Below are 23,238 nucleotides of genomic sequence, written 5' to 3'. Positions count from 1 at the left end.
CGTTTCAGTATACTGGTATTGTAAATAAAGTAAGTACTCCCCCCAAAAAAGTCACCAACACATATAAGGCTTTTACCAGCTTGCTCTCCATGTCTCACAAAAGTATAAAGGCAGAAAAATAAGCAATGCAATGTTTTCTATTCTGAAATCTAATGTAAGATAAATGGCAGGTATTTCTTTTTTTTAATAATTTCTTTTTATTTATTTATTTTTTGGTGAGGAAGATTGGCCCTGAGCTAACATCCAACAGCAGGTATTTCTATTCATAGGGAACAGAGTGAGTTTCGAAGGAAATTATCGTCTATTACCTTCCCAACATGGTATCTGGATGAGCAGTGAAAATTTGTGGATTCACAACAAAACGTGTGCCATCTACGAGAAGAGTCACTTTCTCTGGTGCCTGGGAATGAACATTACTGCCAAAGCCCACAGTGCTGTTTCCAAATCGTTCTGGAGCAAGAAAGGGGTCATGGTTACGCTTATTCCCGCTCTGGAAGCAAGAGCCTTTGATGTCTTCGGGAAGTGGCATTACGTGCGGGAACTGAAGGTTTGCTGGCTGAGATGCAGGGTCGAGTGAAAGGTCTAAAAAGATCAGATAAACCAACCAAAATAACTTGACAGCAAAAAGCACTGGGGGGAAAACAAACCACGTCTTCTTTAAAAAACATCAAACACATTAAACAAACAAAAACCCCAAACTTTGAGGTGTTCCCAGACAAAAATTCTTGCCTAGAGCAAGTAAAGAAAAACTACAAACTAGAGACTCATGTTGGATCCCCTGCGCTTTTTTCTACTGCGTGTGTGTTGAGGGGGAATAAAGGCAGTAACACCCACACTGTAAAATAAAATGTAGTATTCTTCTTTCCTTACAAGGCTGCAAATAAACATCTCACTCCACCCCTCTTGCATTTTAAGTTTGTATACAATAATCCATGAATGTGATTACTGCCCATGACCTGGGGAAATGAGTCTGATTTTGGGCACGCAGATAACCAAACAAGTTGTAGCTAGAGTACACTCAATTTTTTTCCCATTTACTTCCAAAAAAAAAAATACGGAAACCAAGATCTAGACCAAAAACCTACATAGGATGCACATCCCACAGCTTCTGAAATCACTAATCCAGTACTTTAGAATGCTTTTCATTTTAACTGCAATGAAGCAATTAAACTGGGTGGATTCCTGAAGGCCCCGAGGGTTCCGCCTGCTCCCGTGGGTGAGCAGGAAGACTCCTGGCACCAACTCCCCTCATGGTGCACTGAGAGGGGTATCACTCTGCTGTTCTGTCAGCTGACATACACAAAATACCAGCCCCTCTCGGTTCAGAAAGACACGGGTTCAAACCCCAGTCCCCTACCTCCCAGCAGTGTGAACGTGAGCGAGTTACCGAAGCTGTGGAAGCATCAGTTTCCTCAACTGTCAAGGGAGGATTAAACTGAGCAGAGATGGGCAAACTTGCTGTAAAGGGCCAGAAAGTAAGTACTTGGGGCTTTGTGGGTCAGTCTCTGCCTTTGTGGCAGGAAAGCAGCTACAGCCAAAATGTAAACACAAGGGCATGACGGCTGTATTTCAAAATTTTATTTACAAAAACACGCAGTCCAGATTTGGCCACAGCTTGCCACACTTGATCTAAAACATGCACGTAAAGTTCCTAGCAGAGTGAATACTCAATAAATGGTAATTGCTATTATTATTGTTTATCAAGAGCCTTCACATCCATTAAGTTAATAACCTTCCCGCCCAGTGAGGTAGGAAGCATATTACTAGCCCAGTTCTCTAGATGAAGAAAGCAGGGCTAGAAAGATGAAGGATCTCATCCAGCTTACAGCTGGGCAGCAGCAGAGCTACAATCTGAATCTGTCTTCTGACTCCACTTTTTTTCTTACACTATTATTGCCAAGTTCGATGTCCTACACTGATGGGGTAAGTGGAGATTTTCTGTGATGATCAGCTTTCTATAATTGTGATATGTAAGCTAAGCCAATTAACTGGATATTTTATTTAGATTAAGAACATTTTTGCCTTCTGGGTGGAGTGGATGCTCAGGTGTCATCCCTGTAAATTAAGTCACTATCTAATCACCATACCATCATTCCTGGGACCTAGAGGATAAGCAAGGGTTTGAAGACCAGAAGAAGTCAGATTATTTGTTTCTTTTTCTTGGGCTGCAGCTGAGGTTTCATCCATCAGGCAGCTGGCCTCTGGCCGCAGGAACCTGTCACTCTCACTGCCACAGTGAACGTTCATCCTTGGACTCTGTATCCTGAACTGTCTGCTTGATCAGAAAGAAGTCCTGGAAGACAGGAATATGCATGGTTTAGAACTCTCTCAAAACAGCTTCCAAGGACTTCCATGGCATGAACGCTGAACTAGAGAAGCGACAGCTCTCATTCTTGTTCTGAGAAGAAATGACATCTTAAGCATTTCTGTGATTTTTTAGTGAGAAGAATTGGGCTGGTTTAAATTCTATTTACCAAATCACTAAGAACATTGATAAACTTCTTACTAGGGAATAATTTTAAGCTTTATCCATAAACAGATATCAAATTCACTGACTCTGGCCACATTCACAATCAATTCTACATGTTAAGTGGTGGTGCAGTAATTTGGTGGTGTTTATACCAGAGACACAAAGGAGGGAAGGGAAGAGCCCAACTGGTCAACTAAAGAAAACCTGCCCTTATATTTTTAAAAACTGAGACACATACACTCCTGCAACAAGCACTAGAAAATGAAAAACAATCGCAACCATAATGCTAGTTTAAGAGTTGAGACTAGAAGTAACTTACCCTAAAAAAAGCAAAATCTGACTTCTAGTGCTCAAGTTCTCCTTTGTAAGTTCTCTCTTTCACTTTCTGTACCTTATGCCCAACCCCTAACCCCCACCTCAAAATCACACCAAGATTGGGACTGGCCCGGTGGCATAGTGGTTAAGTTCACGCGCTCCGCTTCAGCATCCCAGGGTTTGCAGGTTCGGATCCCGGGTATGGACCAAGCACTGTTCATCAAGCTATGCTGTGGCAGCATCCCACATAAAACAGAGAAGACTGGCACAGGTGTCAGCTCAGCAACAATCTTCCTCAAGCAAAAAGAGGAAGATTGGCAAGAGATGTTAGCTCAGGGTCAATCTTCCTCACACACACAAAATATGTATGCATCACACCAAGATGTCACTAGCTGTAAGGCTAACTTTCCCGCAAGCAGTGCATGCTCATGATGAACAATACCTGCTCAGTGACTGCCAGGAGCAAGGTATCTGGGAAGGCAGAATGGAGGCACCATGCAGGAGACTTCACACCTTTTTTCCAGATAATCGTGCCCTGCAGCCCTGCCATCCCTGGGGGCTGCCCAACACTGAAAACATTCCTGAAGGTCACTCTGCTTAGCACTTTCACAGTTTACACTGTACTGATTTCCACTTGGTGTTCTGGTGGCAGAATCATCTTTCCTCACCAGCAATTATTATGCGTATGAATTGCCTGCTAACACCGTTTTAGAAAATTAGATCACTAATTTACTGATTCACTCATTTACTGCTCTTAGCAGTAACATGTTTTAACATAATACTCTGATGTAGAGGTGTCAATAAACATTTGCAATGTGAATTAAACTTTGAATCCCTTCATAATCTGTATTAATACATTTTTGAGCATAAAGTTGATTGGTCAGTTAGTCACTGTTTTAACTTGGACGAAATATAAAAATGACCACTTTGAAAAAGATGAGTCAATATGTGTGCCTGAAAACAAATTATTTTAAAGAAGAGACACTTTGAGAAGATGAAATCTTTTATTTTCAGACAATGGCTCTTACAACGTCAGAGAAATTGAGGGAATAAAGTGAATGTTCTGATGGAAAACTTAATGTGTGGCTACAATGTTTTCAGGATTACCCTTTCCTAAAGAAAAAACATATTTACACAAAAATGCAGCCACTTAAAAATTGATCCCTGGTGATTGGTAAAGTCAAATAGATCCACCACTGCCCTTAAGTTTGATTCAGATGTCAAAATCAGGTCTACAGAACAGGATAAAAAAGAAGATCCATGGAATTGGAAAAAGCATTATCAACACCAGAAAGACCAAAAGGGGGTCTGCATCTTTATTTGGTTTTGAACTATGTTTCACTCAACCTACAGCGGCCGCTTCTCAACTCTTCATTAGCTGGTCAAGAACCAAGTTCAAATTTCTCTTTGTTGCTCTCCTAAAGACCTCTTGGACCAAAACACACTAAGCTTGAATACGCCTCTCTCTTGAGAATTTGCACAAACTAGACTGTATAAGTTACTTCCTTAATTCCTGATAATGTAGGAGAAATAGTTTCATTATAATGGAATAGAATGAAGACACTTTCTTCCTAGCCTATTGTACCAGGGCTCAAAAATCAGTTTAACTTGTATACAGTAAATTAATAAACAGAAAGATATACCTGGAACTTAGCAAGGTAGACATCTCCAATGAAGGAAAAGAACTCGTTGAGCATTTAAGAGGCATTTTATTTGTATTTAGTTAACTTTTATTATAAATTATACATGAATTATTTCCCTTCTTAACGAGGACCCTTTGACTGTCACCTCCAATCCCAGTCACTTTTCCAAGTAACTATCACTACTTGCTTGGTATGAATCCTTTTAGACTTTAAAAAAATGCATTTATACTATACACATATACTTGTAAAAGCAGATAGTTTAAAAAAAATGATATACTACATGCATCATTCTAATTCTGTAATGTTTTTATAAATGTTGAGATCCATCCACGTTGGAAGATCAAGATCTAGTTCACTCCTTTTTAACTGCTGTATAATATTCTAGGATCCCACTCGCCTATCTATGAATATTTAGGTCGTTTCTAACTTTACCTTTACAAACAATGCTTCAATGAACAAGGTCAGAGTGTACTATGAAACTCCAAGACAGAACCCAGTTTGCAGAGTTTTCCCAAATGGATTTGGCATCAGAACTCTTTAAGAAACTGTCTCAGCATTAATGCTTAATGGCACACACTGTCACCTAATCCAACATTTCCCAAAGTCCCTTATGAACTAATTCCTCTATAATCCTAGAATGACAGAACAAAACTCTCTTGATCTATGAAACCTAAAAAATAAACTGACACCAAATTATTCGACATACACCAAAGCAGCCAGTCAGTTTAAATATAATAGTAAGGGTCTACTCCCCTTCCAGGATGGATGTTTCATTCAACTTTGAATGTATATTTTCATTGCCTACCATGGTTCAATTCTGTAACCATCCCCCAAATGAATCTTGGTCCTCAGAACAGATCTAAGGAAAAGAAAAAAAAAAGAAAGAAAGAAATAAGCAAAGCACTTCAACAATACAATTCTCTATTGCTACAAAACTATTTTGGCTAATGCAGTCCTAAAAGTCACAGTAGTGTACAAGAAGAAGAACCAAAGGATCATGACACCCCGGGCACAGCTAACAGTAACTAAAGAGACTGCTTGAGAAAAGAACTAGGAGTTAGAATATATTAATCATGGAACTCCGACTGCATAGCTGTGAAGCAAAGAACACAACATCAGCAAGCCAGCTCAAGCTTCACTTCCATACAGTATGTGAAAGCATTTTTATACACTCTAAATAGCTACACAAATATATTTTTTATTATTTATTTCACAGGCTTCCCATGAAGACCCATATTTTGTTAAGTCTTGATCTTGCTGACCTGGAATAGCAAAACCATTTAGCATCATCATTTCCCCACCTTGGAAAATTTATACACAATCTTTGCTGGTGGAATTATCTCCACATATTCCTTATGCCTAAAAAAAGGACACACTGATTTCTCCCTAGAACATAACCATCTTGAGTATTAATCCAAAATAGCCTCTGGATAATAAGTCTAAGTCTTTTCTTCTTACTTGCAATTTCCTCTCATCAATTATTTCTGAAGAAAACAAGACAATTACACGGATCAGTATTCCATCAACTTCAATATCTTGCCATTGAACTATTCAGATTTTTAAAATCTAGTTTGAATGGGGTTCAGGGCATGGATGTAACTCAAAATCATAATGATTTCAGACTGTCAGTGGTACAAGGTATGATCTTTTAAAAGGCAGTGTCCTTTTTGACTTCAGGACCATGCCTCCTCTCTGTAAGAGCTGGGTGGTGAAGATGAGGTAGGATGCCACAGAATTTGGTAAAGAGACCAATCTACCCTTCATCCTTACTCCATAGTTAAATTTAGAAAGTAATTACATCTTTGCCAAACCTTCATTCTCTACTGACAAATCCCAGTCCTTTCAGTCTGTTCTTATGTGAAAACCATGACATTTCTTTAACCATTTTAATGCCCTGTCATTGACTTTCGTCTGGTTCCATTAGGCTTTTTTCTTAATGCACAGTAACGAGAACTCTGCTCATGTTCCCTATGAAAGGGGAACAGGTTTTCTGTTTTGCTTCACGTATGCTCTCTGGTGATACCTGGGATTTCTGGGTATTGAAGGTTAAAAGAGGGTGAGGGTGGAGGGAGAGACAATTTAAAATGATAGACAGATAAAAAATGTAAATTGACTGACAGATACAATCTAAAATGTCTACAAGATCACTTTCTAGGATATTGTTAACTGACGGCTAAGAGGCCCATCTTCAGAATGTACTCTGCGTACACATTTTTTAAACCAACTCCACGGAAGCTTTTCTGTCATGGTTCTGTTTACTCCCTTTGCATGTGCTACTCTACTGTTCCAATCTCAGAAGAAACGTCTTCTATTTAAGGCTTCCTGGTTTTCCTTTTTCCAGATTATTTCTAAAAATATTGAATAAAACCATGCCAGTATTAAGCCCATATAAACTCTATTCTTAATATTTCTAAATCTTGTTTTCCTACAATGTCCCCAAATGCATAATAATTTAGCTGTTTAAATCAGCAAAGAAAGAGACACTTGTTAGTAAGTTATTTTCACTGGGTCCTCCCTTCCCACGCTCTTGCTGTCTTCCTCAATCAACGCTGGCCGACTGGTGAGACAGGAATACTTCTCAGAGATCTCTTGCTACATCTCTCCCCAAGTATCATCTTCCATTACGGCTCTACCCTTTATGAGTGCAGCCATGGCAGGTTCCTAAGTCTCTCCGTGTCTCAGCTTCCTCACTTGTAAGAGAGGATAATAATCATTAAGCACACAAGGCTGACATAAGGATTAAATGAGGTAATCCATTTAAAGTACAATGCCTGGCACATACCACCTGAGAAATGTTGATTATTGTTATTATTCTCGAACCAGAATCTACAAAGACCTTTACAAACCTAATCTCATTTGATACTGAAACAACTCCAGTAGAGATGCTTTAATTATCCACACTTTACTGCTGGGGGGAAAAAAAAATCAAGCATTAGAGAGGTTAGCAACTTGCCCCAAATCACAACTCTAGCTAAGGGGAAAAGACAGATTCCAAACCCAGGTCCTCAGATTCCCATATTCTTTCCATCCAATCACACTGCGTCTCCCAAACCATCTTCCTTTCCTCCATTACAGATTCTAGAAGTTATTCCTTCTATTGTCTGTCAGCAATGAAAGAGAAAACCAGTAGCTTCCAGGGTCACTAGGGCTGCAGTTCTTATCAAGTGGGAGTTATGGTAGCAATGCAAGAATCCTTGATAAAATGGTTATGTTTTTCCATAATTAAAAATAGCATTCTTAGTGTTTTACTGCTTATAAAAGCAGTATGTGCTCATTGAGAAAAATTCAGTCAATATAAAAAGATGTAAACACTTTAAAAATCAACAAAGTTGTCAAATCTTTGCACACATATCTTTGGGCATCTACTCCATTATATCCTTGGAATAAACTCCTAGAAGGAAAGTTGCTATGGAAAAAGGTCAATTTTCAAGTTTTCATATGTACTGCCAGACTGTCCTCTATAAATATACCAATTCACTACACTCCTTCCAGCACACGGAGTCTCCATTCTCTAGAACCCTTGCTAACACTCAGGGTTTCAATGTTCCTCATCTTTGCCAATCTGATAAGTGAAATATGATAGCTCGTTTTAATGTGGTCATTTAAAAACATTCATTTTTATCAACACTTCCAAAATCTCACCTTTGAGAGCCTTAAAAGTTTTGGGTGGGTAGTGTCCAAGCTGGGTGGATACTAGGTAAGAGCAGTGACTTACTCAGAGCCAGTTTGTCAGGCTTGACTAGAATCACCAGATGTTTCCCACGACTTGCTCACATCTCCTGGAAGCCAGTGAGATGACAACACGGTATGATGACAAGACCACTCACTAGACTGAAGCAAAGCAGGTTTTGGCTCTGGCTTTGTTATTAACTAGCCATGTCACCAAGAAAATGTCCTTTAAGTTTCTGTGTTTTCATCCATAAAAATGGGATGGTATCTGTCACTACCAAGTTAGACAACCCCTTCTCAAATGAGATGTATGAAAAAAACCCTCAAAAAGCATAATGCACAGGGCTGGCCGGATGGCGCAGAGGTTAAGTTCACATGTTCCGCTTTGGCGTCCTGGGGTTCGCCAGTTCGGATCCCGGGTGCGGACATGGCAGCGCTTGTCAAGCCATGCTGTGGTAGGCGTCCCACGTATAAAGTAGAGGTAGATGGGCACAGATGTTAGCTCAGGGCCAGTCTTCCTCAGCAAAAAGAGGAAGACTGGCAGTGGATGTTAGCTCAGGACTAATCTTCCTCAAAAAAAAAAAAAAAAAAAAAAGCATCACGCACCCTGCAAAAGCAAGAGCTAAAGCTGGGTATGTGAACCTCTCTTACAGAGCTGCTTAGTTACATTCATTCGGCTCTTGAAACTCAGCATCCTCATTCTCCACTTCTGAATGTACTCTTTACCTTCTGAATGGTTCTACAGATTTCAGCCACCTTTTTCTTTTTGTTTTAGTGAAATGATACACTGTACTGCTTTTGAAGTTCTTTGAATTACTTTTTGCCTCAGCTGCCTCACTTTTCATTTGCACCCAACCTTCTCTGTCTTTCCATTTTTCCCTCAGGAAAATACTGTATCTTCCCCTTCTCCTACCAAGCTGTCCTTTCTTTAGCTCTTTTACTCCCGAGGAATTTTAAAAAACAAAGACAAACAATAATCCTGCACTGGGTAGGACATGCTCATTGTTCGTGGCAGAAGATAGCGAAAAGACAAAAATCACCCATTAATTCCTCTTCCACGCTTTCCTAAGCATAAATACATAAATCTATCTTTTTTTCTTTTACAATCTGAAATTCTGCTATAAATACCATGTTGTAGTCTCAACATACCATGAACTTGGTTGTATGTCAATAATCATACTCCTACATCATTTTCAATGGTACATGATATTCTATTACATGGTTGTACCAAATTTTACTCAACCAATTTCACAGGGTGGTTTTTTTTTACATTTAATCTTTAACACATATAGAATTTATTTTGTCATATAGCACAAGGTATGGATCTAACAAAATTTAAACAGTTAAACAGCTAACTGCCTTAACAAAATATTCTGAAGAGTCCATTTTTCCACACTGATTTGAGATGTCACCTTTATCAAATACTAACGTACAATATACGCTTGGTCTGGTTTTTAAACTCTGTTTCACTGACTCATCTATTTCTGTGAAAATGTCATATGATTTTAATTTAACAATCTTGCCATTGGTTTTCTATGTCACTTGTCCAAAATGGTAGGTATTTTTAAGTTGTCAACAGGGAAATTTTTTCTTCTGATCTTTAAAATTATATCTTAACCACTCATTTATATTTTTTTCTGCAATGAGTAACACTCATTTTATTATTAGTTTTATTAGTTTAGAATTACTGTGATAAGTTTCAGAGAACATCAAAGTTAATGAAGATGGCAGTTGCACAGATTCAGACTCCCTGCATCAGTTTATTACCCAGAATGTAGCTTTTTTGTTCTCCTATTATATAGAAGGAAAAATTTGCTTTACCTAAAAATATTACTTTCATAACTCATCCCAATGCAATATTAACAAAAATATGCGTGGATAACTGAAACTATTCATACTAGAGCAATTTTGCTGTTTATCATTAAGAGACAGTGTTTAATCAAATTTTTAATTCAAAAAGTAAAGTTTACTCAGCTATTTTAATACACATTAACATGTTATATACTTTAAAGATAGATTACGTTGTCTAGATTAACACTGCAGCCATACTGGAAGACTTTTCTTCTGTGCAGAAAAAGGACTTCTCGTGACGTGGTGTTTCCTGAAGACTGGTCAAGGTTTATACACATGCCTTTCTTCTATACTCTGCCTGTGAGCCTGAGCAATTGTAGAATTAATCTCTGGTAAAGCTCAATTCCCTTGCCCGAGCCACTTTCTCTTTTGTTTCTTTCTCTTTTCAAAGAACTGACGCTATAAAATATTTCCCCATTTACCGTACCGTTTCCACACACGGTCTCAAATTAAGGGAAGCGCTACTTAACCAGAAGCTATCCTGCCCCCTATTTCCCAGCAAGCGCTCTGGAACCAGCCTGCCTAGTTTGGTTCTCGATTCCACTGCTTCCTAGCTGTGTGAGGCTGGGCACATGGCTAATTTCTCTGAGCCTCAATTTTCTCATCTGCAAATTAAGAATAAAACTAACTATTTGGAAGAACTGTTTAGGGGTTACAAATACTTGAGATAAAGCACAGTCTCTGGGGTATGGTAAACACTGAAAAAATGTTAGCTGTTGTTATTTATATTAAACTCGCTTCAAGCTTACAAAAATCATATACAAAAACTTTACTTTTTAAAAATCTCTACTTGTTTCTCCTTTCTTGCATTAATACCTAGCCACCACAGCATCCCTGCTCTCACCTGCAATACCAACAACCCTCTATTTATATTGCTGGGTATCTGTATTTTTATAGAGAATAAGTACAGGATTCTGAATATATCAATTTGCAGAGTTAATAAAACTCAATTATGATACCACTGTTTAACTCTTAATTCAAAACATTTACTGATAACAAACATGTCATTTCTGTAAACCAAACCTGTAGTTTTAGAACTAAAAATTACACAGCTTCCTAATGGATCTTTTGTACCAACTAAGCACCTTTATCAGCTGGGTTTCTTTTTTAATCTCTCAAAACTGTAGAGAAGTTCCTGGTTATCTCTTCAGATTATCAACAAATCAGTTGACATATATAGTCAGTATGTATTTACCAAACATCTTCTGTGTGGAAGGCATGTGCACTGTGTGCCGGTACCGAGGGACACAAAGGACTGAGCAACACTTTCCAGGGTTGGTCTGAAGCTGCCCTGCTGGTTAGGTGGGGAAGTATGTAAAAGATAACTCAAGCGATAAATTCAGAATAAGCGGTGCAAACCAGTAGTTCCACATCCTCAGGCCTGCCCTCCGAGGGTCGTCTCCACAGGCTCACGGTGGGGCTAGGATTTGCAACTTTTAAAAAAGTCAACTTCTCAGGCAGCTCTCATGCGCACTCAGGTTTGGGGGTCAGAAGACAAACATAAAAGTTATAAAAACTCATGAAAAATCACCTCTAGCTAGTGTGGTTGGGAAAAGGAAGTTTTCACATAAGACAAAATCTTAGCTGGGCTCTGAGGTAAACGTAAGAACTTGTTATTTTGAAACTTTCCAAAACTGAAAAATCATTACCATCTGCACACTTACATACCCCTCCGACTTCCCAGTGATCGTCCTGCCTCCCTGTGTGCGCACTCACGCTCTACCCGCCCCGCCCCGACAGTTTTCTGAATCACTTGAAAGTTACAGATATCACAACACTTCATCCCTCGTACTTCAGCATGCATATTCTAAGAACTAGAACACAGTCCTACAAAACACACAGTACCATTTTCACATCTAAGAGATAATTACGTATCATCAATATATAATCCACATCAAATTTACTCAACTGGCCTCATTTTCTTTTATAGACTTTTTTTTGGATCCTTAATTCAATCAAGGCTCAATCCTTGCATTTGGTTGTTCTGAATTTTTTAATCTTGTATATTATTCACCCTCACTTTTTGGGGTGGTTTTGTTTTTCATGAAATTGAAATTTTAAAACTCTCTAGGTCAGTTCCAACATTCTGGATTTGTCTGATTGTTTCCATGCGATTGGACACAAATTTTATTTTATTTATTTTTTTTACAAGAATACTACCTGGATGGCAGTTGTATCCTTCCAACTGCCATCACATTAGAGGCATATAATGCCAGGTTACCTACTACAGGAGATAAGTTTGATCACTTGGTTAAAGTGATGACTATACATCTCCCCTTGTAAATAGAGATGTAACACCCTATCTCCCAATAACCTTTCACCCAGCAGTTTTTGCATCTAGATTCTTGCCTGAATCAATTATTACATTTGGGGCTACAAAATGATAGCTTTGTAATTCTATCATTCCTCCTACATTTATTGCCTAGCATTCTTCTGTGAAATAGAACTATTTCTTCACTCTCCCCTTATCTCTGTCTTTTCAAGTTTCATTATGAACTCAAAGATTTGTTTTAATCTAGTGTATTATAATAATCTATTACCATCAATTTTTTTTCAAGTTGTTCCCGATTTTTGGTTCAAATTGTCCCAAATATGGCTAGCGGGGTTCCCTTCAAGCCAACAAACATCTGTGTCACTTTTACACAATTCTATTGGCTTTCGAGGCTACTTCCTGGCACAAGATTTCTCCAAGCTCACCTTTACCATCTCTGCCCCAGACCTGGAATCTGCCACTTCTCCCTGGAGCCTCTGTTCCTTTTAGTAGGCAATGGCATTTATAAATCAGGATCTCAGTACTATGTGTCCTCAATAGCTACTGGGTGCCGTTGCTTCTAAGCCATTTCAGTAGAGAAAATTGGGGATTTTTTTTTTTAAAAACAACCATGAGTTTATACCGATGTTTTCAACTCAAATTCAACACTATAGTTTTTCCTTATTTATTTTATATTAGTATACCTTTTCCCTCACTTTGAAGATCTTGGTTCATAAACTAGTTTCAAAATTATAACATCAATATTATTACTAGTAAGCCTACTAAGTTCAAGTGTCTTTTGGGGGCAGTTCTTTTTGTCCTTAAAGTACATCCTACTAGGGATGTATAGTCAGCTGCTATATTCAGGTTCTTTTATTTTTTTCTCTGTATGTCCTGTAAGTTAGGTTTCATTTGTTTCTCTTTATACTCAATTAGAGCACATTTTTCATTATGTTTTGAACATGTAAAATACTTACAAGGTTCAAAAGTTAAAGTGTTATAAAAAAGGAATGCTCAGAGAAATGTCTCTCCCTTCCCTTTCCCTCCAATGTTTTCCCATCTATTCCCTACAGACACCAGATTTGTTAATTTGTTGTTATGTGTGTGTATACATATAAATTCTTAATTCCTCTCTTCCTTACACAAAAGGTGGAATATCATACCCAGTCTTGTAGTTGGCTATTTTTCCTTTTCAATATATCCTGGAAATCACTCCATAGGAGTGCTTAGACATCTTCCTCATTCTTTTTAATGGCTGCTTAATACTCCATTCTGTAGATGTTAATAGGCAGAACTTTGATAGAGAAAAGAGGAAACGGCATTCTAGACAGGCAGGAATGAAAGGGGGCAGGGGGAAACCAATCAGGTGAGAGTGAAGGATTAATGCAAAAGGGTGGGAGAGATCAGGGTCACCACCACATCATACAAGTCAGGGAATCCCCTGCAGATAAATGCATCATGACAGTAGTGACAAGATTCTAACTGCTTGGATATATTTTCCTGTCTCTTCTCCTTGAGATCCCTAACTTACTGCCCTCAGTACCTTTTTGTCAATATAAGTTTATGCTCAAGAAGAGCTTTAGTGCACAGAAAAAGACTACATTATAGTTACTCGAATTTAAATTAAGACTTGAGACCTTATGTTCAATGTGTAACTGTCTGAAGGCCCTTCAACAATCAGTTTAGTTTCTTTTACAACTTTATCAAATTATCTAATTAAAAATTATCATACTATAAACAAAAAGATTTAAAGAACAACATAATAAAAACTCTTGTATTCACCACCCAGTTTAAAATATAAAACATGACAATATAGTTGAATCCCCGATAACCACTATCCTATTTGGCACTTCCATCAAATATTTTAAACTATACTTATAATCTTAAAATACTCTCTTTTCTTGTTTTAGCACTTCAACTGCCTACCAAGCAATTCTCTCAGTGCTGAAAAAACTACAGTAAATCCTAAAAAAATTAAACTTATGAATCTAGTGTATCTCAAGAAGTTCTTAAACATTGCAATAATCTTTTCAAACTTAGCAAAGTTTTCTTACAACCTTAAACTAATAATGAAACCTAAACACAATTACTCAAGGACACATTTTACATCAGAATCACAAATTAATCAGTCGAGATTCTTCAATATGTCAAATTACTGCAAACATTACATTTTAAGTCCAGATGACAAAAGCTATTGATTTAATACATATCATGTCCTACATATTATTTTAAGCACTTTATAAATGTTATTTCTACCTAAGTTTCACAGGTGTGGAGCTATGATTCTAAGCCCAAGATCTAGGACCAGGACATATGATATTTCCGTGCTGCTAATGGGCACACCTAGCACCTTTACTGTTTAAAAGTTGCTATGAGAGGACCTCTAAATCAGTTACCTCCAAATGGAGGTTAATTTCACAATCTGAGTTCCCCAAGTTCAAATTAAGATCTTACCAAATTCTACTATAACTTTCAACTTTATTACCTAAAAAATGGGTAGATGAAATTCTATTAATTTTCACACAGGGTGCTTCTTTTTCTTTCTTTCTTTCTTTTTGCAGGGGAAGATTTGCCCTAAGCTAAAATCTATTGCCAGTCTTCTTTTTTTCTTTCTCCCCCAATCCCCCCCCAACAAAGCCCCAGTACATAGTTGTGTATAGTTATAAGTTCTTCTAGTTCTTCTATGTAAGCCACCACCAGAGGACGGCTACTGACAGATGAGTGGTGTGGTTCTGCTCCCGGAACTGAACCTAGGCCACTGAAGCAGAGCGTGCTGAACTTTAACTGCTGGACCATCGGGGCTGGCTCAGGGTGCTTCTATCTTTTTCCTTTTTTTCCCCAAAGCCCCCCAGTACACAGCTGTGTATTTTCAGTTGTGGGTCCCCCAAGCTGTGGCAAGCGGGATGCCACCCCAGCATGGCCCGACGAGCAGTGCCATGTCCACTCCCAGGATCCAAAGCGGTGAAACCCCAGGCCTCCGAGGCGGAGCGTGCGAACTCAACCACTTGGCTGGCCCCGCTTCTATCTTTCTATTGGATTCAACTAGTTATGATCACTTTAGTGACACCTTTAAACTAAGAACAATCTAAGGCACATAATAGACCAGGCAAAGCTTATCTCCTAAGAAAAAGTCAGTTAACATATGATAGAATCTCCAGGGTGATGGACACTTTTCTGCCTGCTATTACCTAAAACTCTCTACAGGAAGAGATACACAGCTGTTGAAAATTACTTAATGGGAAACTTCCAGAAAATATCCAAGGGATATACTATTAGCAATAATGTCTTAAAAGGACAGTACAAGGCAGTGTAATTAAAACATTTTTAAAAAATGTTTTAGTCAACACGGTAGGCCATTTTACAGGAAAGAGCTAGGTGTTTGTATGGCAAAAAAAGATCTGAAGGTCTCAGGAGACAGACCCCTGGATTAGTACTCTAGTAACAGAACTAACACGTCAAATTCTGGAGACAACCCAAAATCACTCACTGTGTCAGAAGATGGTTCAAGGACCAGTACCAATTAGAGTAAAAAGTTTTCACCGATTCTTAGCAAAAGTGAGGACAATGCACACAATGTCACATGCACACACACACAATTCTCCCAGTTCTAAGACACCTGACGTTGACTAAGATATCAATCTAATACAGCTTTTTAGGGAAAAGCATCACTATATTAAATATGCACATGATTTTCAGATATATTCTGATTTCAAAAATATTAAAATGTGAACTTAAGAATGATGGTATATGTTAGCGTAAAATGCTTTCTTGAAAAGGACTGTCCTTTGTACCTAAATTATATTTTTACTCTCTTTTTGATATTAAATGCCTTTTCTTTTAGGAAATGATGATGACAGAAAATGATGGCCAGATATCTATCTTTTAAATGTCCTAAAATGCTGGCAGTCCTATGATAGACCCCCGGTTTTGCCCCTCCAATTTTACCAATCATGAATCTCAGACAATCTGGGATCTCAATGACCTTCCATCTAGGACTACAAAAACACTCTACTAGTTCAGTCCAGTCTACCTAAAAATATTAAAAAATAAAGACTCTCCTGCTTAGATCACTCTATTGTCGGACAGCAATCCTTGGAGAAAAATTTTGCTTTCTTAAATCAAGCTGAAGTCTGCCTTCCTTTCCGCTCCCATCATGACTTCCATGCATTGGGTTTAGTCCTGCCCCCTGAAACAACACATCCTTCAGAGAAGCTGGGTAAAACAGAAAAAACATGTTTGAAGGCATCAGCCAACTAATAAGGTAGCCAAGGCCAATTTCTGGAGAGGTGTGATGGTCAATTTTAGATGTCACCTGGCTAGGCTATAGTCCTAGTTATTCAACCAAACACTAATCCAGGTGTTACGTGCAGGTATTTGGTAGATGTGACTAAAGTCTATAATCACTTCCCTTTAAGTGAGGAAGATTATTCTAGATAATCTGGGTGGGCCTGATCCAATCAAATGACAGGCTTTAAGAGCAGAAGTGAGGTTTCTCTAAGGAAGAACGTCTACTGTGGACTGCAGCTCCAGCCCCTGCCTTCCTCACGCCCAGCCCAGGCCCTACAATTGGATACGGCAACTCCCTGCAACAAATATGTTAATATCTGTGTGTGCACGTATACAGAGAGATGATATATATTATTCTGATACATACACACAGAACCTAATGCACAATTAAAACTGTTCCATAAAGAAAACTCCAGGACCAAATGGCTTTACTAGCAAATTCTTCCACACCTTTAAGGAAGAAATTACATCAATATTATACAAACTCTTCCAGAGAGTACAAAAAGAGGGAACATTTCCCAATCCATTTTCTGAGGCCAGCATAACACTGACCCAAAACTGACGAGGACATTACCAAAAAGGATTACAGGCCACTTTCTCTCATGAACATCAGCACAAAAATCCTAGACAAATTATTAAAAAATCAAATCCAGATAGATAAAAAAGGATAACACATTAATAATACATTATAACAAAGGTTAGGTTTACATTCAAAAATATATTTCGCCACATTAAAAGACTAGAAAGAAATATGTTTTAGGGGCCAGCCCCGTGGCCCAGTGGTTAAGTTCACTCACTCCGCTTTGGTGGGCCAGGGTTTCGCTGGTTTGGATCCTGGGCACAGACATGGCACGGCTCATCAAGCCATGCTGAGGCGGTGTCCCACATGCCACAGCTAGAAAGACCCACAACTAAAAATATACAACTACGTACCAGGGGGCTTTGGGAGAAAAAGGAAAAATAAAATCTTTAAAAAAAAAAAATACGTTTTAGAATACTAACTAAAACAGCATGAAACAGTATTCATATACTAGGTTTAAGATAGGCAGGATGAAACAATAAATACATTCATAGAAAAAAGACTGAAAATGTTAATAGTATTCTTCTTTAATTATATGTAATTTTATACCAAAGTCTCTAAAATGAATGTGTTATACTTTTAAAAAGGAAAATGTATCTCTAAAAACAGGGAATTCCTCAAGAAAATGTGGAATTTGTTTTTAAAAAAGCTTAGAACAGTTTAAGAGAAAATTTTAAAAGTTTAAAAAGAAAATGATATATTCCTACATAAGAGATTGTGACATTTTCTCATCTGGATTAAAGAAGAAACATGCTTACCAGTCGAATTAGGGATTTAAATTAAATACATGAAACAGTTTCTCAAGCAGATTTTTCAATGGTATGACAGGATAACCTCGATGGCTTTAAGCCCAATGCACGACTTAATGCACGCACAGGCCTGCCTCTCAGGGTGCTCACCAGCAAGCATGGAAGGTGGGCAGGCACAGGGCAAAGGATGCTCTGAGCCCCAGGGCACAGGGCACTCAACAATAAGGGCAATGGAGCATTCAGATTACCTGGCATACAATTCCCTAAACAGACTGTTATGAGCTAAACTGTGTTCCCCTCAAAACTCTTAAATTGAAGTCCTAACCCTAAATCCTCAGAATGTGACTGTTTGGAAATAGGGACTTTAAAGAGGTAATTAAGGTTAAATGAAGTCATTAGGGTGGGCCCTAACCCAAAAGGGCTGGTGTCCTTTTAGGAAGAGAAGATGAGGGCACAGGCACAGAGGGAAGACAATGTGAAGATGCAGGGAGGAGTAGGCAGCCATCTCCCAGCCAAGGAGAGAGGCCTCAGAAGACACCAACGCTGCCGAGACCTTGATCTCAGCCTCCAGAACTGTGGAAAAATAAATCTCTGTTGTTTAAGCCGCACAGTCTGTGGTACTTTGTAATGGCAGCCCTAGCAAACTAATCCACGGATACAACTGCGAAAATTAAATTTCACCCTCTCCCACCGAAAGGAGAGATTCAGGACAAACGCACGGAAGGGGTCTTACATGGTTTTATGGACAGACTGCGATCTTATAGAGGTATAAATCTCTAGCTGTTTTATTCTAAGGAAGTTGAACTTCCAATAGTCTTCAACAGTAATTTATTGTCTTTCCTCTATAATTTTACTAACAGTATATTACATTTGTGGAGCATACGCAATTCAAATTTCACTCATTTGTTACTTCATCTGATCTTTACAACGTTCTCTACGAAACAAACAGGATTATAGTAAGAGAAACAACTAAAACCAAAACCTTTGGCCCGGGTTACCGATCTTTCCACTAAACCCCAGTGCTTTCCAAAGTTTTAGTAAGGCTCCCCCTGTTTTAGTAAGAGCAGAGATAAAGTTTACTTTATGCTTATCATAAAGACTTAATATTTCAACAGTGGAAAGGACGATCTGAATCTAAAGAAAACAGTGTCTTGAAATAAATGAAATTATAATATTTTAAAAAACAATTAACAGCCAGCATTTCCTGAGAATTTACAAAGTGTCAGGCACAGTTCTAAGCACTGTACATTAATTAACCCAATCCTAATAACACTCCGAGGTAGGTCCTATTACGGTCTCCATTTCAGAGACAGAGAAACTGATGAGTACTCTATCAGCGCTCATAAATGAAGGAGCTAGGGTTTGAACCCAGGAAAGACCGGCTCCAAAGCTGGCATTCTTAACCCTACCCAACGAAGCACAATGAGGGCACTACCGAACAGGAATCTTAATGGCTCTGCAGTTAGGGGATTTAAGCTTGAACAGTGGCTCCTGACACTTACTAGGTGAGTGACTTTGGGCAAGCTTAAGCTCTTCATGTTAGATTCTTCAGCTTTAAAATGGAGATAATCAAATGGGACAAGGGATGTAAAAGCCTTTAGTAGTGTCTGATACATAATAATGTCTAGTGCTCATTAAGCCCTTATTATTTCTAATTCTACTTTAATGAATATACAAGAACAATCCAAGAATGTCTAATCTGGGGATTCTAGGCAAAAATATCGAAAAGATTCTCTTCTTTCATCCATCCTTTCCCTTCTATTTCAGAAATGCATATACTATTCCATTAATCTCATTTCCCATAAGAATGTAAGACATATATTGAATCAGATTAGTGGTTAGATCAGTCATATTCTGTCTCCCACAGAGATACCTAACAACTTAGGTAACGACAACAATACACTTATGTGACAATGTCAAAAGATTCTGGACATTGCTCAAACATGTAACATTTAATAAGAATTCACCAATGTACTTAATCTTTACTGAATCTTTTTTTTTTTAAATATTGAGTCTATAACATCTCTTGGGATCACAAGATAACTATCTGTTTGCTCCTATTTGTCCTTTTACTACTTATTTCAGGCGTTGGAGTTCTTACTGTACTATTCCCACTCTTCATGATTTATATGCCTAAGTCACATTCTCCTTCAATCTCCATGTTTCCAGATAATACTGCTTTTGTAGTTATGTGGAAGTCTCTCCATTTTCTTCCTCTACTTATAACAATTTCTCTGGACCTTTCCCATTTTTGAAGCATTTCTGAGATGATTTAGTGAGAAGAACACTGGGCTAAAAGCCAGGAGTCCTCACTGTGCCATCTCATCTCTCAGATTCTTTATCTGAAAGATGAGAGGACTGCACTAGATACATTTATAATAGGTTCCCTTATATCTCTAAGCCTCATACTTCCATGACTATGGGTCTTCAACTAGAAATCACTCAATATTCCAACAAATTCCCTAAACTTGTTACTCCAGTTAGCTAAGCAGGGGCAGGCACATTCAGATTCCAGGGCAGAGGAAGACACAATAATCAGGAAGCCCAGGGCAACAGAAGGAAAGATATGTTTTGTAAACCAATAGAAAAAGATCGATTAATAAGAGAAATCAGACACCAAAAAGATACCAAAGATAGAAAAAAAGGCAGAAACACATAGCCTAACTCTAACCTCATCCCTACACATCTATTTGAAGAGGGGCTAAGAAATAGATATTTTGGCAGCAGAGGTTATCCAGCCCTCATTTCTGCCTCAAGGGAGCAATGCACCTCTGTGCCATCTCTGCAATGTTGTTGCTAAAAAGGCCTACTACACTGCTTTGCACAGAACAGGCATCCTTGCACAGAATAGTATTCCATGACTGAATTCATGTTCAGTTGAACAACATACCAGGAAATCTGAGAGCCCAAGGCCACGGGAATTACATGGCAGTGACGGCCCTGCTTCTAAAGGGAAGGAGACTCCATTAGATGGGAGGGGAAGATCTGGCCTAATGGTGTTGCTCAAGCTCTGACGGCACTGCAAGCAGCCCCCAGAAGGAAAGAGGACAGATTAATAGGCACGGGCTGTCTCAAAACCACCAAGCCAATATCAGAGTACTTCTGAGAGTCATTTCCTACTCTGCTGTCAGAGTCCAAGAAAGCACTATCTTTTCTGAAGTTTCCTTCCGGAAAGTCAGAGCTTCTTGGCTTATGACTGGTTAGGGGGCAGGGGAGAGTAAATCGACTAAAGGAATAAGGGAGCTGGGCTGTTCTAGAAATTCTCAGGCCAGCCCTATGGTGGTGTTTCTCAAATTGTGGTCTCTGGATCACCAATAACAGACCAAGAGAGGGGGGGTGCATGCTAAAAATGCAGACTCAGGGACCCATCACAAATTTCTGGAATCGAATTTCTGGGAGTGGTACTGGGTTTCTTTAGGAGCAAATTTCTGTTTAAGAACTACTGCCCCAGAATTTTTTGGCGGGGAGGGGAGCCGAGGAGGAGTTGAGGGTCCTTCGACTCGGGATTCATTACATTCCACTGATATTACTACAACACTTTGTTTTAGGGACCGTGAGAAGAAACACACACCTCAATTTCTCAGGTCACAGCCGCAGCGATAGTTTAACAGCGCAGCGAGGCACGATTACCGGGGGTGTTTTCCTAAACGGGTCAAACACCGCCTCCCCCCACTGCCTTGTTTATCCTGTTAGTTTGACACTAGTTTATGGCTTAAAAATAAATCGGTCCAACCCAGGAATTTGCAGAAAGAGTCACAAACTCCAAAACAGAAGAGCTTTTTCGATAGTGCGGAACGAGGCTTGTAAAGCTGAAGACACTGTCTGCTATGAAAAGTAAGGTTTTATTTAACAGAAAATTACGGGTTACGGCTCTCCCCAGCGCCACGGATGAAAGCTAGTCATCTGGGGGTGGCAGAGAAGGCAGACTCTGAAGCAGGGCGACAAGAGCAGCAAAACCCACTCTGCCCCAGACAATTTGGGGAGAAGTCCGACCAACGACATAATTTTTCATGAATTCAGCGAACTGCCAGACAAAAACGCGCCTGCAAATGTTTTTCTCAAGAAACACTCCAGGGTCCTCGTCCTTTCTCTTCCGGCGGGATAAAAACACCCAAGGCCCGCAGGAAACCGTCCCCGCGCCCGCTCACGACTGCCACAGGAGGCGACCCCCTGCCCGCTCGTCCCCTGCACCCCCCGCGCGAAGGCGGCCGCCGGCGCCCCTCTGCCCACACCGTCCCCGCCGCGGCCTTTCCCCCGGGGCCGGCCCCCGACGCACACACACACACACACAGGCAGACTCCGGGCCGCGCCCACCGCCGGTCTCGCCGCCCGCCCTCGCCCCGAGCCGCCACTCACCTGCCGCTCCCCGCCGCTCGGGCCCGAACCCGCCCGGGAGGCGCGCACTCGGCGCCGCGAGCAGCCGCCGCGGGGACCGGCCTTGCCGCAGCGGCGCTCCCCGCCCCACCCCCACCCGCCGGCGCGGCCACGCGGCTGAGTCACCCAGCGCTTCACGTTAAGAGTCCCTCGGCGCGGGGCACGCCGGGAAGGCCGGGCTCCTGGCCCGCCGCCCGGGGCCGCGGCGCGCTGGTGGGCGTGCCCTCTCCTTCCCGACACGCCCCGCCCGTCCGGAGCAGGACGCTCTCGCGCCTGCGCAGCCAGGGCAGCTCCGGTTTCTGAGCTGCGGGTACCCTCTCTGAATTATTAAAGGGAGAAAGCGGAAAAGTTAGTGGTTATCTGAATTGTACACTACGCTCGCGCAGCCCCAGGACTGCTAATGCTTATAGGAAATTGTGGAGCTCGGAGCTCTGCAAACATTTTGGTAAGGAGGTGGTAGGAATGATGGGGTTCATTAAACACGTTTTGCCTGGAAGCCCCTGTACTAGATAACCATTCTGACCAAAAAAAGAGGAAAAAAACACATTTTTCTCAAACCTTGAGTTTAATGAAACTACGTGCTATAGCTAACAAAGTTGAACTACAAAACTTTAAGTTAACTGGAAGCAAGTTATTGGAAAACTGGTTGTGTTACGACTGCCGTATAAGGTGACCTCCCTGCCTGGTTATCACTCAAAAAACTATCTGTGGTCCATGTCCTATAAAACGAATGCTGGAAAAGAGAAGGAAAGAAAGAGCGTCAGTCCTTACCCTCATGACTTCTAGTGGATTTTGTACTTTTAAGAAGTTATTATACTAATTAAATAAAAAGTTATACTGATAATGCAAACTAGTCTATTTAAAAATTGTTGAGAACCAAATGTGATCATAACATGATTTCTTAAATTCTGAGTCAACTTCTTTTTCATTACAAAAGAGTCTACAAACTAATTTGGGGCTAAGGATTAGGAGTAGAAATGGAAGAAATGTGAGAAAATAGTTTGACTCTTGTTCCAATAGGTTGCAAATGGTTAGTGGATATTTGTATA

At 39.8% G+C, this 23,238-nt stretch overlaps 1 protein-coding gene across 8 annotated transcripts in view; it reads right to left on the bottom strand.

The window, feature by feature from the left end:
• Nucleotides 1–22,353, bottom strand: part of KCTD20 (potassium channel tetramerization domain containing 20) — a 33,564-nt gene extending 11,211 nt beyond the window's left edge. The window contains exons 1-4 of one of the 8 annotated variants that reach the window (XM_023624840.2): nucleotides 22,172–22,353; nucleotides 5,234–5,287; nucleotides 2,088–2,293; nucleotides 309–450 (exon numbers count right to left, since the gene is read on the bottom strand). In XM_023624840.2, coding sequence (XP_023480608.1) covers nucleotides 309–450; nucleotides 2,088–2,247 — 302 coding nt within the window. In that variant the 5' untranslated portion in view covers nucleotides 2,248–2,293; nucleotides 5,234–5,287; nucleotides 22,172–22,353. Of the gene's footprint in view, nucleotides 1–308; nucleotides 583–2,087; nucleotides 2,346–5,233; nucleotides 5,288–22,171 lie in introns of those variants that run through there. The other 7 variants (XM_023624838.2, XM_023624839.2, XM_070244481.1 and 4 more) reach the window with 7 other exon arrangements.
• Nucleotides 22,354–23,238: the final 885 nt, after the last annotated feature.

This window comes from Equus caballus, chromosome 20, assembly GCF_041296265.1.
Source record: "Equus caballus isolate H_3958 breed thoroughbred chromosome 20, TB-T2T, whole genome shotgun sequence".
Classification (NCBI taxonomy): Eukaryota; Metazoa; Chordata; class Mammalia; order Perissodactyla; family Equidae; genus Equus; species Equus caballus.
Note: the sequence above shows the minus strand (reverse complement) of the source record. Positions and strands in the feature narration are given on the sequence as shown.